The 23,607-nt window shown below is 41.6% G+C and overlaps 1 protein-coding gene across 1 annotated transcript in view; it reads right to left on the bottom strand.

The window, feature by feature from the left end:
• LOC117508692 (calpain-5-like) overlaps window positions 1–23,607 on the bottom strand; it is a 95,943-nt gene that overhangs the window by 6,005 nt on the left and 66,331 nt on the right. The window contains exons 5-10 of the mRNA XM_034168505.1: window positions 18,406–18,598; window positions 18,136–18,329; window positions 12,860–12,937; window positions 7,165–7,360; window positions 6,272–6,394; window positions 5,995–6,191 (exon numbers count right to left, since the gene is read on the bottom strand). Of these exons, the coding sequence (XP_034024396.1) occupies window positions 5,995–6,191; window positions 6,272–6,394; window positions 7,165–7,360; window positions 12,860–12,937; window positions 18,136–18,329; window positions 18,406–18,598 (981 nt within the window). The remainder of the gene's footprint in view (window positions 1–5,994; window positions 6,192–6,271; window positions 6,395–7,164; window positions 7,361–12,859; window positions 12,938–18,135; window positions 18,330–18,405; window positions 18,599–23,607) is intronic.

The raw sequence follows: 23,607 nt of genomic DNA, 5'->3' as shown, positions 1-23,607 counted from the left end.
AAGGTGTCATTTCTCTCTTCAACCAGACTATGAGATTGTATATATTTATTGTAGTGTGTCTAATTCTGTGGGTCAGCAATCTGGTTCATCTGTTCATCTGTTGATCATCACATATTTATTTATCCATCTTACTTATTTTTGGAATTTAAAAGTCCTAATGGTACACACCACGAAGTCAGGGGTTCCTGCATGAATCCACTGTTCAATTGTCCCCCATGTCCAATTTACATTTTCTTTTGTCCAAACTACATCATATAATATCCAATATGTTGTCTAAGATGTTTATTTGTCATCTTTAGGGTGGTTCAAAAAAATAAAAGTTGGAAATTCATTACTCTCACCCCTTCATTTTATGATGCTTTGGGAAAAAAGAAAGCCTGCCAAATATTTTTGTCATACATTAATACTTAGAGGTAGCACATCATAGCTGAAGGTTGTAAATATATCAGTTATCGCTGCCCGAGTGCCCGTGCAATAGGTTATCCATTATCCAGTATCTAATCACATCACTTATAAAGAGGATAGAAGTTAACCACCTGAGTGTAACTAAAGTATAATTTTATATTCAATTTAAAACTATACCTGGGTTTAAATATTTCTCACAAACAACATACTTTTAAAAATGTTATTTTAGGCTACAAGCTGAAAATTTTGCTTCAATTCACAGCTTCTTTCAGATCTTTGGTGATGGTGAATCTAACATGAGATAAATGTAAAAAGAGACACTTGCTGACTTAACATGCTTAACCATTAACTGGAAACTTCAGTAAAACATGTCAGCTACTAGAAGTAGAACATTTGTATACCTTATTGGTTCCACCGACTGAAATAAAGGGAAACAAATTGCCCTCAAATGGGCAAATACTCAAGGTATTTTTCTTCAAACACACTGATTTGAAGAAAACTGTCCATGATGCTGCTGTGACCTCTATAGACATGGCAATTACTTTTTGGGAGAGAGCTAGAATCCCACTGAGGGCAAAGCAGCATCTGATCACAAAGTTAGAAAAGGTGTTCGGAAAATGGATAACATTGAAAAAGACCAAGAATCGCAATACAGACAAGCAGAAGAAAGATGAAACAGTGTTTTGTTAATCTTTGGAGGACTTGTTTGACATGGCACATCAGGATGTCCTAACAATGATAAAGTTTGAAGATGACAGACAGTTCCTACTTGCTCAGCGAGAGAAAGGTAGAAGGGGATGCATGACAGGCATAGATAAAATACAAACTGCCAAAGAACAAAGAGCAGAAAAAAGGAAAGCTGCAGAAGCAAAATACAAAGAGAAACTGGAGGAGCCTGGACCATCTAATGTCTCACTACCTGACAGTGTCTCCAGCCAGAGTGAAGAGAACACAGAAAGTCCAGATGAAGAATTTGTTATGCCAGTGCCACAAAAAGCCAGTAAAATTAAAGCTGTTGTAACACCAGGACTTGAAGCAGCATTGGATAGGACCAAAACAACAGACAGAAGTGCCACCTATATTCTGACTGAAACGGCAGCAAGTCTTGGTCATGATGCAAGCAACTTCAATATCATTATCATGTAAAGGATGTTCTCTTATGTTACACAGCTGTATAATTGGTTCTTGTGCTGATTCATACATTTTTGAATATTAAGTACTGCAAGGCATAAAGAATATTATTGTTTGGAGCTAGATCAAAATATATGTGGAAATATATAAAGCATAGACTTATTTAAATTTATCAATAATGAAACAGTATTTCATCAATAAAATGAAAATGCAATGTTTGATTGTTAGAAAATCTTCGCTACCCCAGTATGTAGGTATTGTAGGAGCATGATACATGTACGAGAAGAACTGCATCTCACAATTCATGTTTTAGTGTTAACTATTTTATGGGATATGAAAAGATTTGATTTTCCAATGTATTGCCATAATTTCTGTCCTGACATATCAATATTAAACTGACAGAAATAATTTGGAAATATCTGGAAATGACCATACTACGAGGGCTGTCCGTAAAGTATAGGTCCTTTTTATTTTTTTCAAAAACTATATGGATTTCATTCATATGTTTTTACGTCAGACATGCTTGAACCCTCGTGCGCATGCGTGAGTTTTTCCACGCCTGTCGGTGACGTCATTCGCCTGTGACCACTCCTTGTGGGAGGAGTCGTCCAGCCCCTCGTCGGAATTCCTTTGTCTGAGAAGTTGCTGAGAGACTGGCACGTTGTTTGATCAAAATTTTTTCTAAACCTGTGAGACACATCGAAGTGGACATGGTTCGAAAAATTAAGCTGGTCTTCAGTGAAAATTTTAACAGCTGATGAGAGATTTTGAGGTGATTCTGTCGCTTTAAGGACTTTTCACGGTGCGAGACGTCGCGCAGCGCTCTCAGGCGGCGTCATCAGCCTGTTTCAAGCTTAAAACCTCCACATTTCAGGCTTTATTGATCCAGGACGTCGTGAGAGAACAGAGAAGTTTCAGAAGAAGTCGGTTTCAGCATTTTATCCGGATATTCCACTGTTAAAGGAGATTTTTTTAATGAAAGACGTACAGGCGGATTGCAGCGTCGGCTCGCAGCCGCCGCGACGCTCCGCCACAGGAAAAACACCTCTGTTGGAAGCCTTGAGGACAAGTTGGAACATCTCCAGCTGATAAACAATTTCTCATATACTCACTCCACTGAAAGCCATCAAAAGCCGCCTGGATTTTACAAATGGTTATCAACACGGAGGTGTTTTTCCTGTGCCGCCGCGCCGCGTCGGCTGCGTCCCGACGCGCGGACCCGTCCGCACGTCTTTCATTAAAAAAATCTCCTTTAACAGTGGAATATCCGGATAAAATGCTGAAACCGACTTCTTCTGAAACTTCTCTGTTCTCTCACGACGTCCTGGATCAATAGAGCCTGAAATGTGGAGGTTTTAAGCTTGAAACAGGCTGATGACGCTGCCTGAGAGCGCAGCGCGACGTCTCGCACCGTGAAAAGTCCTTAAAGCGACAGAATCACCTCAAAATCTCTCATCAGCTGTTAAAATTTTCACTGAAAACCAGCTTAACTTTTCGAACCATGTCCACTTCGATGTGTCTCACAGGTTTAGAAAAATTTTTGATCAAACAAAGCGCCAGTCTCTCAGCAACTTCTCAGACAAAGGAATTCCGACGAGGGGCTGGACGACTCCTCCCACAAGGAGTGCTCACAGGCGAATGACTTCACCGACAGGCATGGAAAAACTCACGCATGCGCACGAGGGTGCAAGCATGTCTGACGTAAAAACATATGAATGAAATCCATATAGTTTTTGAAAAAAATAAAAAGGACCTATACTTTACGGACAGCCCTCGTATATGACAAAGTTATTGCGAGCAAAATCTTTAAGGGCTGTGTGCTACCAGTAAAAATTATTAGAGTTTTATGAAATTGTACATGATGTGTTTTTATGTTAGGTACAACAAATTTAGAGGGTGAGACGTGAAGTTTTTTGAAAAAAAAATTTTGACCATTTTTATGGACCACCCTAGTCATCTTGCTCACTTTTTTGGAATTTTAAAGTCTTTATGTTAAAAAGTGACATTATCATTGCCAAACAAAGCATTTTACTACTTCATATTGGTAGCCAAAGTGCTCTTGGTTATCATAATATTAAACAATAACTACTTGCAAAATAATCCCATATGGAGGTGAGCCACTCCTCGAGCACTTCTTTTTTTTCTTCTCAAGAACCCGCATGTTAATGTGACATAGTCCGTGCTGACTGTCGTCATTACTTCCACCAATGAAGTTGACAGAGGTAATGTTTGCCTGTGAACAGCCTGGAGCCCACAATTTTTTTTTAATATATTGTTATGAAATTTTTTTTTACTGAAGATTCATGTCCTGATAGGCAAGAACTAATTCAATTTTCAAGGTCATAAGTCAAAGGTCAAAGTCAGAAAAAGATCTTGGAAAATTGAAAAAATCAATATCTTTAACATTGAATTAATTTTTAAAAATTCATAACTCTGTCAAAAAAGATCAACTTGCTTTCATATTTGAAAGCATTATGTAGGATGGTATCCTTTAATCGACAAAGTTTGATCCAGATTACAGATTTAAATTTGACATTGAAAACTCCATTCAATGTATATTTTACATTAATCTTAATCAAATGTGCCCCAGTCACTGTCATATTTGCAAGTGAGGTGCAGACTGGCACTCTGGGAATAGCATGAATTGTCGGGTGGTGTGTCAGTCTGGCAGATACAATGCCTGACATCACATTTTAGGACCCCTTCACACATAACACGAAAGACGCAAAAACCAGAAGAAAATCCGCAAACCAAACATGAAATGGGGAACCATGAAACATTCCACCTACTGTCGTGAGGGATGCACGGTCACGCAGGCGTGCATGACACACTGGCGGCGGTTTTGTGCATGCTTGTGCATGTGCACAAACACACTGCGAGCAGCTGGAACGTGTTGCACCACATCGAGCCGCTAGTGTGGAGAAAAATAAAAATAATAACCAGCTGGAATGTGTGGAACTACATTGCGCACTGCTGTGGAAAAAGTGAAAATAAAAAAATACATGCCACCCGCAGGATTCGAACCTGCAATTTACAAAAGCTCTGATTAACAGACAAAACTTTACCACTGCGTTACCATCACTGTGCTATAACAGGAGTGTAAAATGCCTAAAATCAACAAAGAGATAAACGTATTTAAAAAAAAGAAATTAGATGATATAGATGAAGAGGAAGTCTTTAATTTTCACCTTAATAACTGAAAAAATGGCATTTGTTATGGCGTATTTTTGGTGATACGTGACTGAAAGTGGTGTATTTGCCGCACTGTTGGCTTGTAGTCCTTCGGTGCACTGGCTGTGGTCTCTGTGTTTTTAATGTGACATGTCGTGTACACTGAGCTGTCATTTCCAGCCATCAGTGATCAGCTGAAAGGCGGCTCGCTGTGCAGCTGGAAAGTGATCGCGTGCTCACTATTTTCGTGCTGACAGCACGAATGGCCACACATTTTTTTTAAAGTGTCCAGCGAGCGGTGCTGGATGTTTGTGTGTGTCACCTGGAATTTGGCCAACACCTGCCGCGAGAGGGATCAAAGGGGCTCCACAGGGTACACTGTCTTTCAGCCACTGGTGTGCATGAATAGCTGTAGCGACAGGTGTACGAGGTGTTAGAGGCGGCTCCGATTTTTCATGATTGGCATGCAATTCCTCCTTCATGCGCTAGTCGGCTTTAATTGTGTTATGTGTGAAGGGGCTCTTAGGTGACCACACACCTGCCATGCCTGAGAGACAGCAGTCATTGTTGGGCTGCGGCCCACATTGTATTGTTATTATTATTATTATTTTAATCTGACTCGCTCGCTGTCAGCTCCACCTCCAAAACACACGTCCTATTGAATAGTAAAGCCCTTTCGGCTGCACCCTTGTTTCACTCAGGGTTGCCACAGCAAATCTGAGGTGGATCTGCAGGTTAATTTGGCACAAGTTTTACACCGGATGCCCTTCCTGATGTAAATCCAGATTACATGGAGAATGGGCAGGGATGTTCTTGAATTGGGAACCTTCAACTGTATTACAATATGGTTGAAATGATCCTTTCCAATACACAGCTCTAATTCATGTAGCACTTTCCCATCTGATGCTGATGTTCACAGTGCTTTATAATGATGCCTCACATTGACAGATGGAGCTTTTCCTTACCACTGTCACCTGTGTGCTTGCTCTAGGGGTTGGTAAGGTTAGACCTTACTTGTGTGAAGCGCCTTGAGGCAGCTTTGTTGTGATTTGGCGCTATATAAATGAAAATAAATTAAATTGACAGTGTGCTGCCATACAAGGTGAACACTGAGGATTAATGTCACCTCAGTGACTTTTACTTTTTGATCTAGGAATTGAACAGAGGACTCTCTGGTCACCGGCCCACCTCTCTAGGCCAGCTGTATTTAAATGAACAGCTTCTGACAAAAAGCAAAAAGACTCGCACATAAACCCAAGAAATCTGATGTCAACTTTCCCTCCATACTTGCAGTCAGACGGCACATCAGTGAAGATGCGGAGCAGAAAATCCCCCTCCAGGCCAGGGTCAAAGGTCGTGGGTATGATGACGTAGCGCCCCTCTTTCAGGTCGATGCGTACGAACACAGACCTGGAGTTGATGTAGGTGCTGCCGCCGACCTTCTGCTGGGTGATGTGCATACGATAGATCCTGTTTAACTCCACCTGAACACAGACATGTAGAGTTAACGGCACTCCGTTGTCACGCTCGTGCACAAAGCCTTTCCATTTTCAAAGTGACTCACTCTGTGTATGTCAAAGCCGATGGCCAGGTTTTCTCCACGGCCCCCTCTCAGTGTGGCTCGGCGGTCCTTCTGCTGCAGACAGATCAGCACTTCGTCCTCTGGCTTCTTCACGTCAATCACATACTGCAAACACAAACGACAGCCACTCTCACACACAATAAATACGTTCGGCCTAAAAGTCTTAGATAGTTTGGACTGTTGAGGCTTACTGATGTGACAGAACACATTTTGGGTGAGAATGTTTTTCTTTCCCACAAGCAGAAAAATAAAGTGGGGAAGTAAAGTGTGTAACTCCACAGAGGTGCAACGACTGATCTCGTCCTTCGAGCGTTCTCATATGGACAGCTGAGTGTTTTATAGTGTTTTTGCTAAACACTTTAGTTCAATTACATAATTCTTATTCAGAAATGAGGCAAAAAAGACACTTTAACTTGAAAGAAGAACCTGTAAAACCAGTCAATTCTGTATACATTTCTGTACACAAACTTTTTTATTTTTATTTTCATTTTTGTTTCTAATTTTCACAAAAGTTCATTTAAGGGTTTTTCAGAAAAATCGTGATGGTGCAACGCACATAGCATATAGCGCATTGTGCACGAATCTTGATGGCATAATTCCTGTGAACGTTTGTTCTAAGGACTAACAAACCACCTTTCAAAAGTATTTGTGACAAATTCATGTCAGTGCCGTCACTCTCATCAGGGTGATCAAAACTGTGCACAGGACATAGTGGAGAGCCTTCAGCGCTGTGTATTCACATTCACTTGACTTATTACTACAATATTTCTGCATGCCAAATTTAGTCAAGTTTATTAGCATAAGACATTTTGTATCACAGTTCCAGCACCTCTCAGGTCTCATGCACACACACACACACACACACACACACACACCTGTGGGTTCTGGAGGAAAGAGTGCTTGTTGTTGGTGCAGCCCCCTGTACGATTGAGAAGCGGGTCGTCATGACGATGCCAGGACCCCAGCATCACAGATTCCTCCCAGGTCTTATGCAAACTCAGGTAGGATGTGTTGATAAGGCGACACAGGATGAGGTCTGTGAAGTTGGCGATGAAGTCATCAAAGTTCATCCTGGAGAGCCAGAAATAAAGACCAAAATAATTTGTGATCACATACTTAAATTTGAAGTGATTAACTGATGAGTAAAGCCTCAGAAAATAATCACAACCTATTTTATCCAAGAAAAAACATTTTGAGATGCTGTTTTCTATTTTTATATTATTGTCTTCAACGAGGGGCAGCTTGTTCATCGGGCCGATTTGGGCGACACACTGCCAAATGGGAAAAGAAGGGATTTTTTTTTCTATCTACCCCAGTTGCAGTGGTTATCAGTCTTCCAAACTGTGTGACCTGCCTCTGAATGTCACCATCCAATCAGGTCCACCCATTCTGGTGCAATTTCGGTCAGACTGAAAATCGCTCCACCACATCTCTTCCACACTCTGATGTAAAATAAATATTTTTCAAAAAACAGAGCTTTCAGTGTAATCTTTATGGGTTGTGGATGTGCACAGCACATTAATCAATCAATCAATTTTATTTATATAGCACCAAATCACAACAAACAGTTGCCCCAAGGCGCTTTATATTGTAAGGCAAGGCCATACATTAATTACGTAAAAACCCCAACGGTCAAAACGACCCCCTGTGAGCAAGCACTTGGCGACAGTGGGAAGGAAAAACTCCCTTTTAACAGGAAGAAACCTCCAGCAGAACCAGGCTCAGGGAGGGGCAGTCTTCTGCTGGGACTGGTTGGGGCTGAGGGAGACAACCAGGAAAAAGACATGCTGTGGAGGGGAGCAGAGATCGATCACTAATGATTAAATGCAGAGTGGTGCATACAGAGCAAAAAGAGAAAGAAACACTCAGTGCATCATGGGAACCCCCCCAGCAGTCTAAGTCTATAGCAGCATAACTAAGGGATGGTTCAGGGTCACCTGATCCAGCCCTAACTATAAGCTTTAGCAAAAAGGAAAGTTTTAAGCCTAATCTTAAAAGTAGAGAGGGTGTCTGTCTCCCTGATTCGAATTGGGAGCTGGTTCCACAGGAGAGGAGCCTGAAAGCTGAAGGCTCTGCCTCCCATTCTACTCTTACAAACCCTAGGAACTACAAGTAAGCCTGCAGTCTGAGAGCGAAGCGCTCTATTGGGGTGATATGGTACTATGAGGTCCCTAAGATAAGATGGGATCTGATTATTCAAAACCTTATAAGTAAGAAGAAGAATTTTAAATTCTATTCTAGAATTAACAGGAAGCCAATGAAGAGAGGCCAATATGGGTGAGATATGCTCTCTCCTTCTAGTCCCTGTCATTACATGTTTACATCATATCGTCATCTTCCTAAAATAATGGCCTAAGTCATGACTTAGGCCATTATTTTAGGAAGGTGACGATATGCAAATGTGAGAAGTGTGGGTTGTGGTGTCCATCAATGTTGCGTTCAAAACCCCTGACCAGTGATGCCGGTAACGCGTTACTCTAATCTGACCACTTTTTTTTAGTAACGAGTAATCTAACGCGTTAATCTTTCTAAATCAGTAATCAGATTAAAGTTACTTCTCCATGTCACTGTGCGTTACTATTATTTTTGCATTGTGGGTCGATAGCAGCATTAAACTTGGTCTGTGGGCAGGGGGTCGGGGTTCGACTGAACTGCACACTTTAAGCGAGCTGTGAACTTTTCATCCACAGTTTTTTGCAGCTGCTCGACTCGTCCTCACCTCTTAAAGCGCGGTGATCAGCACACCTGCACTGAGCTTTACAAAGACATTTTTATACTTTTTTTCTCCTTTATTTAGAATTCTGAGCTGAGCCGCTCCGTATCGTCTCGTTAAAAACAGCTGATCCTCCGCGACGCGTCAACAACTAACACTATTTTCCACTCAAATGCACCTAAACTCTCTTTCTGAGGACCACATGATGTGAAAACGCAATAAAACTTTCTTACCTGTAAATCTGGTCCTGTTTTCTGCATAAATAAATGTTATCCATTCTTTGTGCTCAAACGCCAAAGTAGGGGCGAATCCAGATGGAATGGGGGCGTGGGGCAAGGATGTGCCCCCCTCACAACACCCCTAGATTAAAGGTCCAGTTTTGAAGCAGTTTTTTACTACAACTACTATTGCTTAAAATAATAATAATTTCAACAAGTAAAATGTTTAGAGAGAATTTAAATGTTAGAAAAATGTTAGAATTTAATAGTTACATTTATAAACAATGTAGGTTCGAAATTGCAAGTTTTACTGTTACAGTGCTGTCAACAGTTAAATATGAGGTCAAGAGAGAGGTCTTTATTTTACTTTTTATAAAACAAGTATTTATTTTCATTGAAATCAAGAAAGAGTGACTATAAAGTGAGTTTTGGCAAAACAGGTATCATTGTCATGTTGAGGTGGCAGAGGGTTGTTGTCGGCAGCTGGGAAAAGTAACTAAAAAAGTAATTAGTAATCTAACTTAGTTACTTTTACAATTGAGTAATCAGTAAAGTAACTAAGTTACTTTTTCAAGGAGTAATCAGTAATCAGTAATTGGATTACTTTTTCAAGGAGTAATCAGTAATCAGTAATTGGATTACTTTTTCAAAGTAACTGTGGCAACACTGCCCCTGACAAGCTCAGAGTCCGACGCTTACGAGCTTGCAATTAGTGGATTTATTGACTTGGATTTATCGACTTGGATTTATCGAGATGGCCGGAGGTTTTTTCCACTCAGCTGGACGTTTCCGCCGGAGGGTGCGTTACCGTCACACAAACCATTTGTTATTATCATTTATTTTATTTTGTTATTATGACTGAAAAAAAAACCAACACGTTAATTTACATTAATTAATTATAGCACCTATAATGCGTTCATTTATTAACATCATGAGTAATCACACTTTGCTCCGTTTTGTTTCGATGTGACTGACTGACTTGGTCTGTAGATAAAGTGTTTTTGAGAGCAATAACTGGGTTAGAGGTCTGTGCCTTTCAACACTTTTTTTTTGCATGTTTATCAACACCAGATCAGAAGCATTTAATTTTTTAAAATTGCAGCAAGAAAATCTCAGTACAGTCACAGTGCACAGGTTAGTTTACATATGTGGTTAAAACAGCCTCCTTAATGTTTCCTCCTGCTTAGCGAGACATGCAGGTAAAGGACGCTGAATACTTTTCAAACCGAAGTCAACTTACTGTAATAATTGTCATTGTTTTATCTCAAAAGCGGGAGTTTGTTTGTTTACCGACACGTTTGGCTTCAATGATCATTAATTAACAGCCACACTGATCTCTGACAGGCTTTAAACACTTTAAAAATGATTGCTTCTTGATGAATTTCATCCAAATTTAATGTTCAATGGACAGATTTAAAAATGAAATGGTCTTGAAGCCAATAAAATAATTATTAAAGGGGTCATATTGTGCAAAATCACCTTTCACAAAACATCTCCAAAGTCCCACAATTCTGTGTTTTCACAGATATTCTGCTGATTTAAGATTAATCTATGTCACAGCTTGTTTAACGCCTCTGTGACATATGTACCAGAAATAACCCAAATCATCTCATTTTACCTGAAAATATCACACACACAAATCTATACAGTGCTTTTCCATCACTAAGGGCCCTTGGGCAAGGTCCTTAGTCCCCAGTTGATCCCAGTGTGAATAAGTGGGTTAATTTATTGTGGGACCACTAATTTTTTTGGTATTGCTGTATGAGTTAATCAGCTAATAAATTGATACAATTGTGTTGCTTAATGTATTTACTTTATGGGTCTCCTTAATCATTGTCAGAAAAACTGACCCTCCTGAGAAATGTTTCAGGTGCTGCCACTGTCCTCTACCCTCTGAACGTGGGACATTAAAATGGCCCCCAGCCGTTCGTGCCTTCATCACTCACCTTAATACGATTTCATACTGGACATGTTCTCTGCACCAAAACCTTGTGTCCGCCACAACTTAAATTAAATGTACACGGGTTGACTAAAAAGTTCTGCCTCCTGTGCGGTTATTTCAGTAACAAGCAAGATACTCCTATGAATCACATATCTGCTTAAAGCTTGGAGTATTCTCTATCAGAGAATGTTGATACTTTCCCATGTAGTCACCTTCCTTTTCCACACACTTAGGTCAATGTTGGACAAGTTTTTGCATCCCATCAGTGAAGAAACGGGGCGTCTTCTCTTGGCACCAGCAACACACAGCTGCTTGCACTTCTGCATCATTAGTGCAATGGTGTAATTTCAGATGTTCTTTCAGTTTGGAAAAACAAATAAGTCGGAGGGCGCGAGGTAAGATTTCCGCCGCTGCGATGCATCCTGTGTTTGTCGATTTGTGTGTGGATGAGCACTGTCATGCTGAAGAATTGCGCCTTTTACAGGACGAACCCACTTCAAGTGTACACGCAGCTTTTGCAAAGTGTCTACATATCAGTCTGAGGTGACACAGTGTTGCCATTACACCCGCACTTAATGCTGTCCATCTGTGGCTATTATGGGGTACCTGCTGTGGGCCTGGTCACACAAATTCATCATGGCTGGATTTTCGCCCTTCCAACTTCTTGCCGACCTCCTGACTCCTGACAAAGGCAGCACCATAGACAACACACGTTTGTCAATAAATGTCCACTTGCACAACCCTCCACCGTGAGGAATTCAGTAACTGCACGTAGTTTCAAACACACGTCCTTATATGGTGCCATTTTGTACGGATTGCTATGCACGTGTTGCGTTGAAGGTGATTCTGCACATACCTGAACTCACACGCAAAAACCGTTTGGTGTAGCGAGAGTCAATAATTAAAGGATTATTCTGATACCAGTTTCACATTCATGTCCTGCTTGTTACTGACAGTCACTTTGGAGGCAGAACCCTTCAAATGACCCTTGTATATGAATTCCTGTTTTTATATATTAATAACACTTTACACAAGTAGAGTGTGTGACACAGAAATACACATATATTGAAAATAAGTGTTTTGAGATCTTGATTGAACAACAAAGTGAGTTTGGTGATGATTATACCTTTGTAGGTCCAAGACAAAGGTCCAAGTTTTGGGGTCCTGGTGTTTCCCATCTTACTGTACAGTTGTGAGACCTCGATGGTAAACAGTGACCTAAAGTGACAATGGGATGTCTTTCGCACCAAGTCCTGTCAGAGGATCCTTGGATACTGCTGGAATGACTTTGTGTCAAATGAAGAGTTACTTCTGGAGACTCAGATGTTTTACTTGCATTGTGAAAGAACGTCAGCTACTGCATTAGCTTGTGATCTGTTTCTGTGGTCATGATCCAGGGAGCAGGTGGCTGATCATGAAAAGAGAAACACAGGCGCAGTGTTGAGGACTCAAATGGTTACAGATTCCAATGCTGATGGTCAAGTTTCACCTAGTTGCAGCAAATAGATGGTTATGGTATAGGCAGCTGTCTGCCTGGGTACAGCAGTGAATAATCTACAAATATATTCATTGAACTTTAAGTCAAAATCAGTCCTGCAGAGATGATTTACAAATCCCATGTTCACAACTGAAGCACCAAAAGATCCCCATTAGGTACACCGTGGGCCACCTGGTGGCAGCAGTGCAGCAAAACTCACCAAAACTCTCCATCGTCCTGCACAGTGACACCAATCTTCTCCCTCTCACTCTTACTGACCTTATTCCACTCATCAGAGCTGCAAACAAAAGGAAAAGGTTAATGATCAGTCAAACATCTGCAAACAGAATTCATTTTAATCAGTATTTTAAGATGCTGATAAACCGTATTATCTCTGCACACATGCTAATTGTTTTCCTGAACAGCAAAGAGTGGGTGATAAGACACCACACACACACACACACACACACACACACACACACACACACACACACACACACACACACACACACACACACACACACACACACACACACACACACACACAAATTCATAGAGTGATAATTTTGTAAATTTGCCTCAGTACGCAATGGAGTTGGAATGAAACAATCAGGATGTGCTTGTAATGTAAATATTTAGCTTTAATTCAAGGGGTTTAACAAAAATGCTGCATTAACCATTTAGGAATTTGAGCAATTTTTTATATGCAGTCCTTCATTTTCAGAAATCTAAGTAATTGAATAAATTAACTATAAATGGTAAATGGACTGCATTTATATAGTGCTTTCATGGTCAAAGTGCCGATGCCTCACATCCACCCAAACTGATGTCAGGGTGCTGCCACGCAAGGTGCACACTACACACCGGGAGCAACTTGGAGATTAAGGACCTCACACACAGGCCCGCTGGTCACAAACTCACCCCTTTAACCACTTGAGAATCAGAATCAAAATCTTTACTCGCCAAGTATCTTCAAAGAATACAAGGAATTTGACTCCGGTTTGAACTGTACTCTCTCTGTGCAAGCAATGTATAAATAAACATGAGACACTAAATAATTCACAATAAAAATGTGGAAATAAAATGTGCAAATAAAACGTGCAAAGGAGAAACAGACAAACACCAGATATTCAAAAGACTTAATGACTACAGATGTCAGGGTGGCAGGCCTGTAGTCATTTAGTACTGTTCTGGAGGGTTTCTTTGGGACTGGGACAGTAGTGGAGCATTTGAAGCAGGAGGGGATCTCACACAGCTCCAGAGATCTATTGAAAATCCGGGTGAAGATGGGGGCTAGCTGGTCAGCACAGGTTGTCAGACTTGAGGGAGACACACCATCAGTTCTTGGAGCCTTCTTGATCTTTTGTCTGCAAAACTGCTGGCATACATCCTCTTCACAGATTGTTAGTACAGGTGGGGTTGCAGAGGGGAGGGGAAGAGAGGTGTCCAGGAGAGCAGGTAGTCCATTGATGTTGGGGTGGGTCAAGGGTGTGTAGGGTCTCTTTCAAACCTGGTGTAAAACAGGCTCAGCTCCTCAGCCAATCAGGGGTTCTCCAAAGGTTGGGGGGATGGTCTGCTGTAGTTGGTGGCATGTTGACGACCTCTCCACACTGTCACAGGGTCATTGGCTGAGAATTGTTTTTTCAGCCCACTAGAAGGTGCCCTGACACTTGCATGACTTTGATCCGCGCACTTGCACGTACATCGTCGTGACGATCCCACCGTGTTCCCAGTTGGACGCCGTGCTTTGTTCCACTGGCTGCCATGTGCTGTGCGCTGGACACTGCATATATAAAATTATTATTTTGTAGCGGATTAATAATTTTCTTTGCAAGTTGGCTGCTGAAAACGGCTCTAATCGCTTCCTGAATCACAGAGGAAATGGCTCCAGCTGGAGCCGTTTGTGCTGAACGAGTTGGAGAAAGCATTTGGAGCCGTCTAAAAAGGTAATTATTTGTCATGTTTACATTGTCATGGCTTGGTAAAACAGGTGCATGTTCTTTCCTTCTTGTGTGCAGCTGTAAAAGTACTGTATGTTTATGACAGATTTAAAGGACGGCTCGCATTTTTTTAACATCCCAGTTAGTAAGACAACATGAAAGTACTAATAATTGTAAGTGTCTCTGCACACGTGGTAATAATTAGTGATTTCTGATGTATTTTATTCCTCTCACTCTGAGCGTTAGCAGGTGCATTTCCGGAAAACGTTTCACTCGGCAATCCTCGGAATTTTTCAGTGTGTGATGTCCTTATTAGCTAAACAGAAACATCCCAATGACTGACAGACAGAGGGAAATGAAGCCGCTCCACCCAAAAACAAAGTTTCTGAGCTGCTGTTCAAACGCAATGGCTCGGATTTACAGAGAAGAGACGACATGCTTCACCCGGAAATGCTTAACTTTTTCAGTGTGTCAGATTTTGGAGCTTAAAGTGTGGTGACGTACTGTTTGTGTGGATGCTGGTTTACTGAAGCTGTGGACATGGACGCAGGTTATCGTCAAAATACATTATTTCCAGGAGTTCATGGACGTTATTTTACGTGCCATAATCGAGAGAGAGGCAAAGCTGCAGCCACGGCGATCTCACACACATGTGCGCGTTCGTTTCTTTGATCGCGTGGAGTTTACATTTGGAAATTAATCCATAACACAACGGTGAGTCTGGCATGTTCAGCATTTTACCCCTTTTGTGTTTTGTGGCTAGAGTTCTATTTTTTTTTTCAACTTTGAGAGCGTGTGAATTTCGAGCTGGAATGTGTGTGTATGTGTGCTGCGAACCTTGCTGTTTGTGTGTGTGTGTGTGTGTGTGCTGTGCAGCTGACGAGACGCGCGTTCTTCCCCGGCAGCAGATGTATTTTTTATTTTATTGATCCTGGAGCAGAGATGGTTAGTGGCAGGCAGGCTGTGTTTATGACTCGTGGCTGCATGTACACATCAACTTTCTCAGAGCCGCAGCTTTTACCGTGACTGCAACAAAATTAACAGTTATCACTTGAAATGAGTCATCATAACACGACATCACGCTTATATAAGCTTTGGAATTAACCTGTGCCTCCATTCTTAGCATTATCAGCTACATTCCATCGAAGCACATGCTGGGACGCTTCTAGTCATGACGTCACTTGTCGGAAACACCAGAGTACTCACAAGAATTTTGTTTTTCGATATCTATGTAGCTGTTTGTTGTGAATGCCATATACTTTGAAACCGGTCACGGAAGTGCACAAAGTAATCCCGATGTATCATCGGATGGTCACTAACAGCCTACATCTTAATTGTTATGATTTTGGTGCGACACAGCTCGTCTGAACAATTATAACGAGATATTAAATCTATCATAAATGTAATTTTACAGCAACAAGAAGGGATGAACATGCAACTGTTTTGCCAAGCCATTACAATATAAACATGACAAATAATTACCTTGTTAGATGCTTTCTCCACCTCATTCAGCGCACGAGAGAGAGAAATAAAAGCTGCTGCTGGAGCGGTCCTCTGTGATTCTGGAAATGATTAGATGTGTTTTTAACAGCCAAATTTCAGAAAAATGGTTAATCCGCTACAAAATAATTATTTTATATACTCAGCACCCAGCACACAATGCGGGGCATCCAGTGGAACAAAGCGCAGCGTCCAGCTGAGCTGGGAGCACAGAACACAGCGGGGGGGGGGGGGGGGGGGGATCATCACAGCGATGTGCGTGCAAGTACGCGGATCAAAGTCGTGTAAGTGTCAAGGCACCATTGTCAGTGTATTCCTGGCCTTCTTGTACAGGAGCCTGTCCCCACTTCTGTAGGCCTCGTCCTTGGCCTGGCGGAGTTGCCTTAGTTTCCTAATAATTCAAGGTTTATTGTTGCTGTATGTGCAGAAAGGTTTGGTCTGCACACACAAGTGCTCACAAAAACTGATGTAAGATGTCACAGTGTCAGAAATTCCAAGAATGTCTGTGGATACAGCTTCAAAGACGCTCCAATCTGTGCAGTCAAAACAGGCCTGTAGCACCTGCCTTCACTGTAAACCTGAATGTTCAAATTAATTAAAAAGATGAAGTAGTGTAAACCCAACATTTTAAGAAACTAAACATCTAATTGCATATTAAGTAAGCAAAACTTCAAAGCATAACTGAAGTACAACTTAAAAGAATTAAGTAATTATATATAAGTATATTTAAATATTTGAGTTGACTTAATGAACACTTTAGCAGGGGTGGTGATGAAGTGGTTAGTGCGTTTGGTTTCAGTGCAGAAGGTTCCCCATTCCCACCCCTGCCACAATTCTCTGTATAATGTGGCGTTGCGTCAGGAAGGGCATCTGTTGTAAAACTTGTGCCAGCTCAACATGATCCACCTCATATCTACTGTGGCAACCCCGAGTAAAAAACAAGGGAGCAGCCGAAGGTACTTACTTTTAGTTAATGAACACTTTAATTTCATTGTAATCATGAGGTACAAGTAGCATATAATCAAAACTTTTAAATTCTGGGAAAAATTGACTTTTAAGTTTATGAACTCAAAAATTTAGTGGGAATTGATTGCCTCAATATTTTTGAGTTCTGCTGACTTGTTCGGCTCTACAGTGTTGACTCATCTGTCCACTTCTTTACTGTCTTCAATCTGCTTAAATCTTCTTCAATCTGTCTTCAATCTTCAACTTAAATCTGCCTTTGCAGATTTAAGTTTTTGCCTGTAGGTAGGAAAAAATGCGACAGACTGGCATCCTATCCAGGGTGTACCCCGCCTCATGCTCTATGACTGCTGGGATCCAGCCCCCTGCGACCCTTAATTGGACTAAGCGGTTGAAGATGAGTGTGTGTGTGTGAGGTAGGAATGAGGTGGATCAGACAATGATCAGAGAGCCCCAAAGCTGCACAGGGAACAGAGTGATAGGAGTTTTTTTTTTTATTGTGATGTAGCAGTGGTTAAGAATGTTTGCATCCCTGGTGGGAGAGGTGATGTGCTGTCTGTACTGATGGAGTCTGTGGCTGAGATTTGCTCTGTTAAAATCCCCTAGAATCATGAGCGGGGAGTCTGGATACTTCCTCTCCACATCTGTGATCTGGTCAGTGAGCTGCTGTAGCGCCTCCATTCCGCACACCTGAAGTGGGATGTAAACACCGACCAGCACATACGAGGAGAACTCCCGTAGTAAACAGAATGGGTGAAAGTTTATGAAAAAAGTGAGCATCACCCCCATTAGAATAATTTTTAAGGATAATGAACAATCAGCACTTTTACAGCCAGTTTTCTTTTGAACAAGTCAGGGGATGAACACATGAATCACTGAATATGTCTTGGACTTCATTTATTTAAAACAATACAAACACTGTGGTACTGCATGGTAAATCCTTGGTCCACTTGTCACCATTTCCATCTGTCATTGTTTGCGTGAGCTTCAGAAGATCTTGACTGCTCATCCATGAAATCTAAGTGTATCAGTGCAATGTCTCGTATCACAGCCTTGATCCAAGTTCAAAGTATCTACCCCTTCTTTTCCTTACCTATCACTCCAGGGTCCACTCCATTCTCTCTCCCCCCACGGGTTTCTCAGGCGAATCATGGTGAGCTTGTCAGACCTGAAGTAGGCCAGAAGGCCGTGTCCCAGCCTCACTCGTCGGACATCTGTCACTGCATAGGCGTGACCTTTTACCAATCCACAGGCAAGCTTGGCCTCCATCTCTGCTGCACTGGTTGCCTGCAGCAACAACACAGTACTTATCAGCCATTCGACATTAAATCATCTGTCCAGAGTGTGCCGGTCCTCTGCTCACCTTAATTGAACAGCTGATGAGGCCTCCTCTGTTGTGGACTTTAAGTACTCTCTCAAACAGCTCATTCCTTTTGTCTTCATCTTCTTTGTATCCATCCTCTGTAAGGTCCATTTGCTCTGACACACCACCAGTAAAATCCACAAGGGCATCCGATGTGTTGCCCCCATCCAATGCTTCATAACACCCATACAGCCTGAAAACAAACACACACACACACACACACACACACACACACACACACACACACACAAAGTAACTGTAAAATGGTAAAACAGTATGTCCTGTTACATCTGCTATCAGTACTGTAACTTCATTGTGTTTGCTGAGCCCATAAAGAGGTTCCCAATGAAGCTGTGTATGTAATGTCACCAAGAGATGGTGATACAAGTTTCACAATGGCCCTTACCAAAAAGTAGTACATACAAGTATGTTTCAAGTATACTTCCAGTTTACTTTTTATATACTTATCAGTACTATTTTTTGGTAAGGGGGGTGAAACTTCATCTGTTAAGTCACACCCAGTGGGATCTCAGATGTGGTTTAACTCTGGTTGGTAAATTAAAGATTATGACACAAACAAACTGAAACACACATTTAAGTTTGTGGTATTGGAGAGCTGTTTGCTGATTGGGAGAGTTTGGGACAAGACCGTTAACACAGAAAAAAAAGTGACTGCCATCTTGTCACAAACTCTTGCCGTGCATTCTTTTGACCAGAAGATGGCAGTCAAGTCACACGAAACATTGAGCTATATCATAACTTACTTCTTTCATCCGCATTCCCCAGATGTTGCTGTGGATTTGTGAAGTACTTACACACACATGTGGCTAAATGTACATTTTCTGGGGCAAGGAATCTACTGGTACTAATTACAAATAGATACAGTCAGTGACACATATACAGTGAGGCAAATAACTATTTGATCCACTGTCTATTTTGCAAGTTTTCTATGGGGTTAAAATTGTCTCATTAATATTTGTAAATGCACGCAGGGTGATCTACAAATAATCATTGATTTGCAAATGTGTTGAGATATCCACAAATGCAAATTTCATATTTGTAACTTGTAAATTGGTCTTTGCAAATAATGTATTTGCAAATATAAAACTTAAATTTGTAAAAAAATATAAAAAATTACATTTGTAAAACTGGAAATTGTATTTGTGAATTGAGTTTCAGCATTTGTGGATCACCAATTACACGCATTCATTGCTTTCCTCTGTGATGTAATTTTGAGACATTCTTTTCACAAAATCCACACAGATCCACAAACAAATGCCTACTGATTCGCAAATACACTCACGCACACTGGATATCCTCTAGATGGCAGTGTGGTTCCATTCATTGATGTGGCAAACTGAAACTATATGCTCCCAGATGAGAGAAGACCGACATTTCAGAATAAATCATTTCACATTAACGTAATGGACCACCCCCGCCCCCCTCCCCATGATGAAATCCGCGGACGCATCAAAATTTTAAAGAATAATCGACCTTGCAGACAATATCACCATATACATACCCATCCATCAGACGCCTCCATTACGGTAAAGTGAAATGATTTATTCTGAAATGTCGGTCTTCTCTCATCCGGGAGCATATAGTTTCAGTTTGCCACATCAATGAATGGAACCACACTGCCATCTAGTGGATATCCAGTGTGCGTGAGTGTGTATTTGCGAATCAGTAGGCATTTGTTTGTGAATCTGTGTGGATTTTGCGAAAAGAATGTCTCAAAATTACGCCACAGAGGAAAGCGATGAATGCGTGTAATTGGTGATCCACAAATGCTGAAACTCAATTCACAAATACAATTTCCAGTTTTACAAATGCAATTTTTTTTTTTTTTTTTTTTTTTTTTACAAATTAAGTTTCATATTTGCAAATACAAAATATTTGCAAAGACCAATTTACAAGTTACAAATATGAAATTTGCATTTGTGGATATCTCAACACATTTGCAAATCAATGATTATTTGTAGATCACCTTGCGTGCATTTTTTACAAATATTAATGAGACAATTTTAACCCCATAGTTTTCCCTCCTACAAAGAATGGAGAGGTCTGTAATTTTTTCATAGGTACAATTCAACTGCGAGAGACAGAATCTAAAAAAAAAATCCAGAAAATCACAGTGTATGATATTTAAATAATTAATTTGCATTTTATTGCATGAAATAAGTATTTGATCGCCTACCAACCAGCAAGAATTCTGTCTCTCACAGACCTGTTAGTTTATCTTTAAGAAGTCCTCCTATTCTGCACTCTTTACCTGTATTAATTGCATCTGTCTGAACTTGTTACCTGTAAAAAGACACTTGTCCACACAATCAATCACAGCCCAACCTATCCACCATGGCCAAGACCAAAGAGCTGTCTAAGGACACCAGGGACAAAACTGTAGACCTGCACAAGGCTGGGATGGACTACAGGACAACAGGCAAGCAGCTTGGTGAGAAAGCAACAACTGTTAGTGTAATTATTAGAAAGTGGAAGAAACACACGATGACTGTAAATCTTCCTCGGTCTGGGGCTCCATGCAAGAGCTCGCCTCGTGGGGTAAGGGTGATTCTGAGAAAGTCCAGAACTACACAGGAGAACCTGGTCAATGACCTGAAGAGAGCTGGGACCACAGTCACAAAGATTACATTAGTAACACATGACGGTGTCATGGTTTAAAATCTTGCAGGGTAGCAAGGCCCCCCTGCTCACACAGCTCATGTCCAGACCTGTTTGAAGTTCACCAGTGACCATCTGGATGATCCAGAGCAGGCATGGGAGAATGTCATGTGGTCAGATAAGACCAAAATAGAGTTCTTTGGTATCAGCTCCACTCGCTGTGTTTGGAGGATGAGAACAACCCCAAGAACACAGACTCACCAGTGAAGCATGGAGGTGGAAACATCATTTTTGGGGGTGCTCTCTGCAAAGAGGACAGGACGACTGCACCGTATTGAAGGGCAGATGGATAGGGTCATGTATTGTGAGATTTTGGCAAACAACATCCTTGAATCAGTAAGACCCCTGAACATGACAATGACCCGAAACACACAGCCAGGGCAACTAAGGAGTGACGCCGTAAGAAGCAGTTAAAGGTCCTGGAGTGGCCTAGCCAGTCTCCAGACACTGAACCCAAAAGAAAATCTTTGGAGGGAGCTGAAACTCGAAACCTGAAATATCCGGAGAAAATCTGTATGGAGGAGTGGACCAAAATCCCTGCTTTCCCCAAAACCTCATTCCAGTACATATCATGTTCCATACTGAAGCTTGAAACAGGGTGCACAACAAAATAATACCCTTAACTGGAATAACTAGGTTTAGACAATGAACAGAACAGCAGGGGTGGTGGCCAGGTAGTTAGTGCACTTGTTTCCAGTGTGGAAGGTTCCTTGTTCAAACCCACACCTGCCCATTGCCCATGTAATATTGTTGCATCAGGAAGGGCATCTGGTGTAAAATTTGTGCTAAATCAACATGGTTCTGCTGTGGTGATGCTGAATGAAAACAAGGGAGCAGCTGAAGGAGAGGAATCACTTTAGACAATGAAGGGCCTGATTTTAGATCCCATATTATAAGTGCTAAAATACATGGACATTCCAAACTTTTGCGTGTTGGGCTGGTGAACATTTTATGTCTGATTTACAAAGAACTGTACACGACAGTGGTTGGTAATGTGATGTATACAGCAATATATAAATTAGGATTTTGCACGTGTAAATGAACAGGGTTCCATTTAGGTTCGGGAAAATAAGAGTCCTGTGGTCATTTGATAGAATCCCCATTTAATCAAGCAGTCAGCAACATGATGGGCAATATGTGTGAAAATCTGTGACAAAATATACAAAAGAACTGGGCCGTGAAGCTCTCTGCTACTGGTGCTCATCTCCATATTCCACAGCATCCAGTAGATGAGGGTCGATGACTCCCCAACAGGACACAGTGTGTTGTTGCAGGTTTCTTCACCCGGCCAAGGCCATTACCCATTTACAGCTGGGTGGACTGAGAGATCGACTATGTGTCTTATCCAAGGACACAGACAGGTAGCATGAGCGGGATGAAGTCTGAAAAGACGAACCTTCGTTTGATGACTCACTGAACCAATTTCTGTTTATTACATTTTAAAGTTCACATATGAGATATCTTATAAAAACTAACCGGCAGTTTTATATTAAAAAAAAAAAACTATATGGATTTGAATGACATGCGATTACACCAATCATGCTTGAACCCTCGTGCGCATGCGTGAGTTTTTTCACGCGTGTCGGTGACATCATTTCCCTGTGGGCAGGCCTTGAGTGAGATGTGGTCCCGCCCTCTCGGCTGAATTCCTTTGTTTCACACGCTGCTCGAGACGGCGCGCGTTGCTTTATCAAACTTTTTTCTGGACCTGTGAGGAATATCCGAGTGGACGCTATTCAAGAAATTCAGCTGGTTTTCGGTGAAAAGTTTAACGTCTGATGAGAAATTATGGGGTGTTTCTGTTGCTGTAAGGACTTCCCACGAAGCGGGACGTCCTGCAGCGCTTCCAGGCGCCGTCGTCGGCCTGTTTCAAGCTGAAATCATCCTAATTTAAGGCTCTGTTGACCCAGGACGTCGTGAGAGAACAGAGAAGATTCAGAAGAGGCTGGCATGAGGACTTTATGCGGACATTCCACTGTTTAAGGACATTTTTTAATGAAAGACGTGTGCGCAAATTCGCCGAGTCGTTTCCGTGACGACTCGGCGAATCTGTGTGCGCCGCGACAGGAAAAACACCTCCGTGTTGAAAACCATTTGTAAAATTCAGGCGGCTTTTGATGGCTTTTAACAAGTGAGTAACTGAGAAATTGTTTAACAGCTTGGGCATGTTCCAACTTGCCCGTTAAGGTTTCCAACATGGAGGTGTTCTTCCTGTCGCGACCCCCGCGGTCGGGTCCGGCCCGACATGCAACTCTGCCCGCACGTTCTTTCATTACAAAATGTCCATTAACAATGGAATGTCCGAATAAACTCCTCATGCCGACTTCTTCTGAAAGTTCTCTGTTCTCTGACGACTTCCTGGGTCAACAGAGCCTGAAATGTGGAAGTTTTCAACTTGAAACGGCGAGACGCTGCCCCCTCGAAGCGCAGATCACCGTCAGGCGCCGTGGGCCGTCCTTACGGCGACGCTACCAGACCAAAATCTCTCATCAGCCGTTAAAATGTTTACCGAAAACCAGCTGA

The sequence above is a fragment of the Thalassophryne amazonica genome, chromosome 4 (genome assembly GCF_902500255.1).
Source record: "Thalassophryne amazonica chromosome 4, fThaAma1.1, whole genome shotgun sequence".
In the NCBI taxonomy this organism is placed as follows: domain Eukaryota; kingdom Metazoa; phylum Chordata; class Actinopteri; order Batrachoidiformes; family Batrachoididae; genus Thalassophryne; species Thalassophryne amazonica.
The sequence above is the reverse complement of the archived record's forward strand: the minus strand, read 5'-3'. Positions and strand labels throughout refer to the sequence as shown.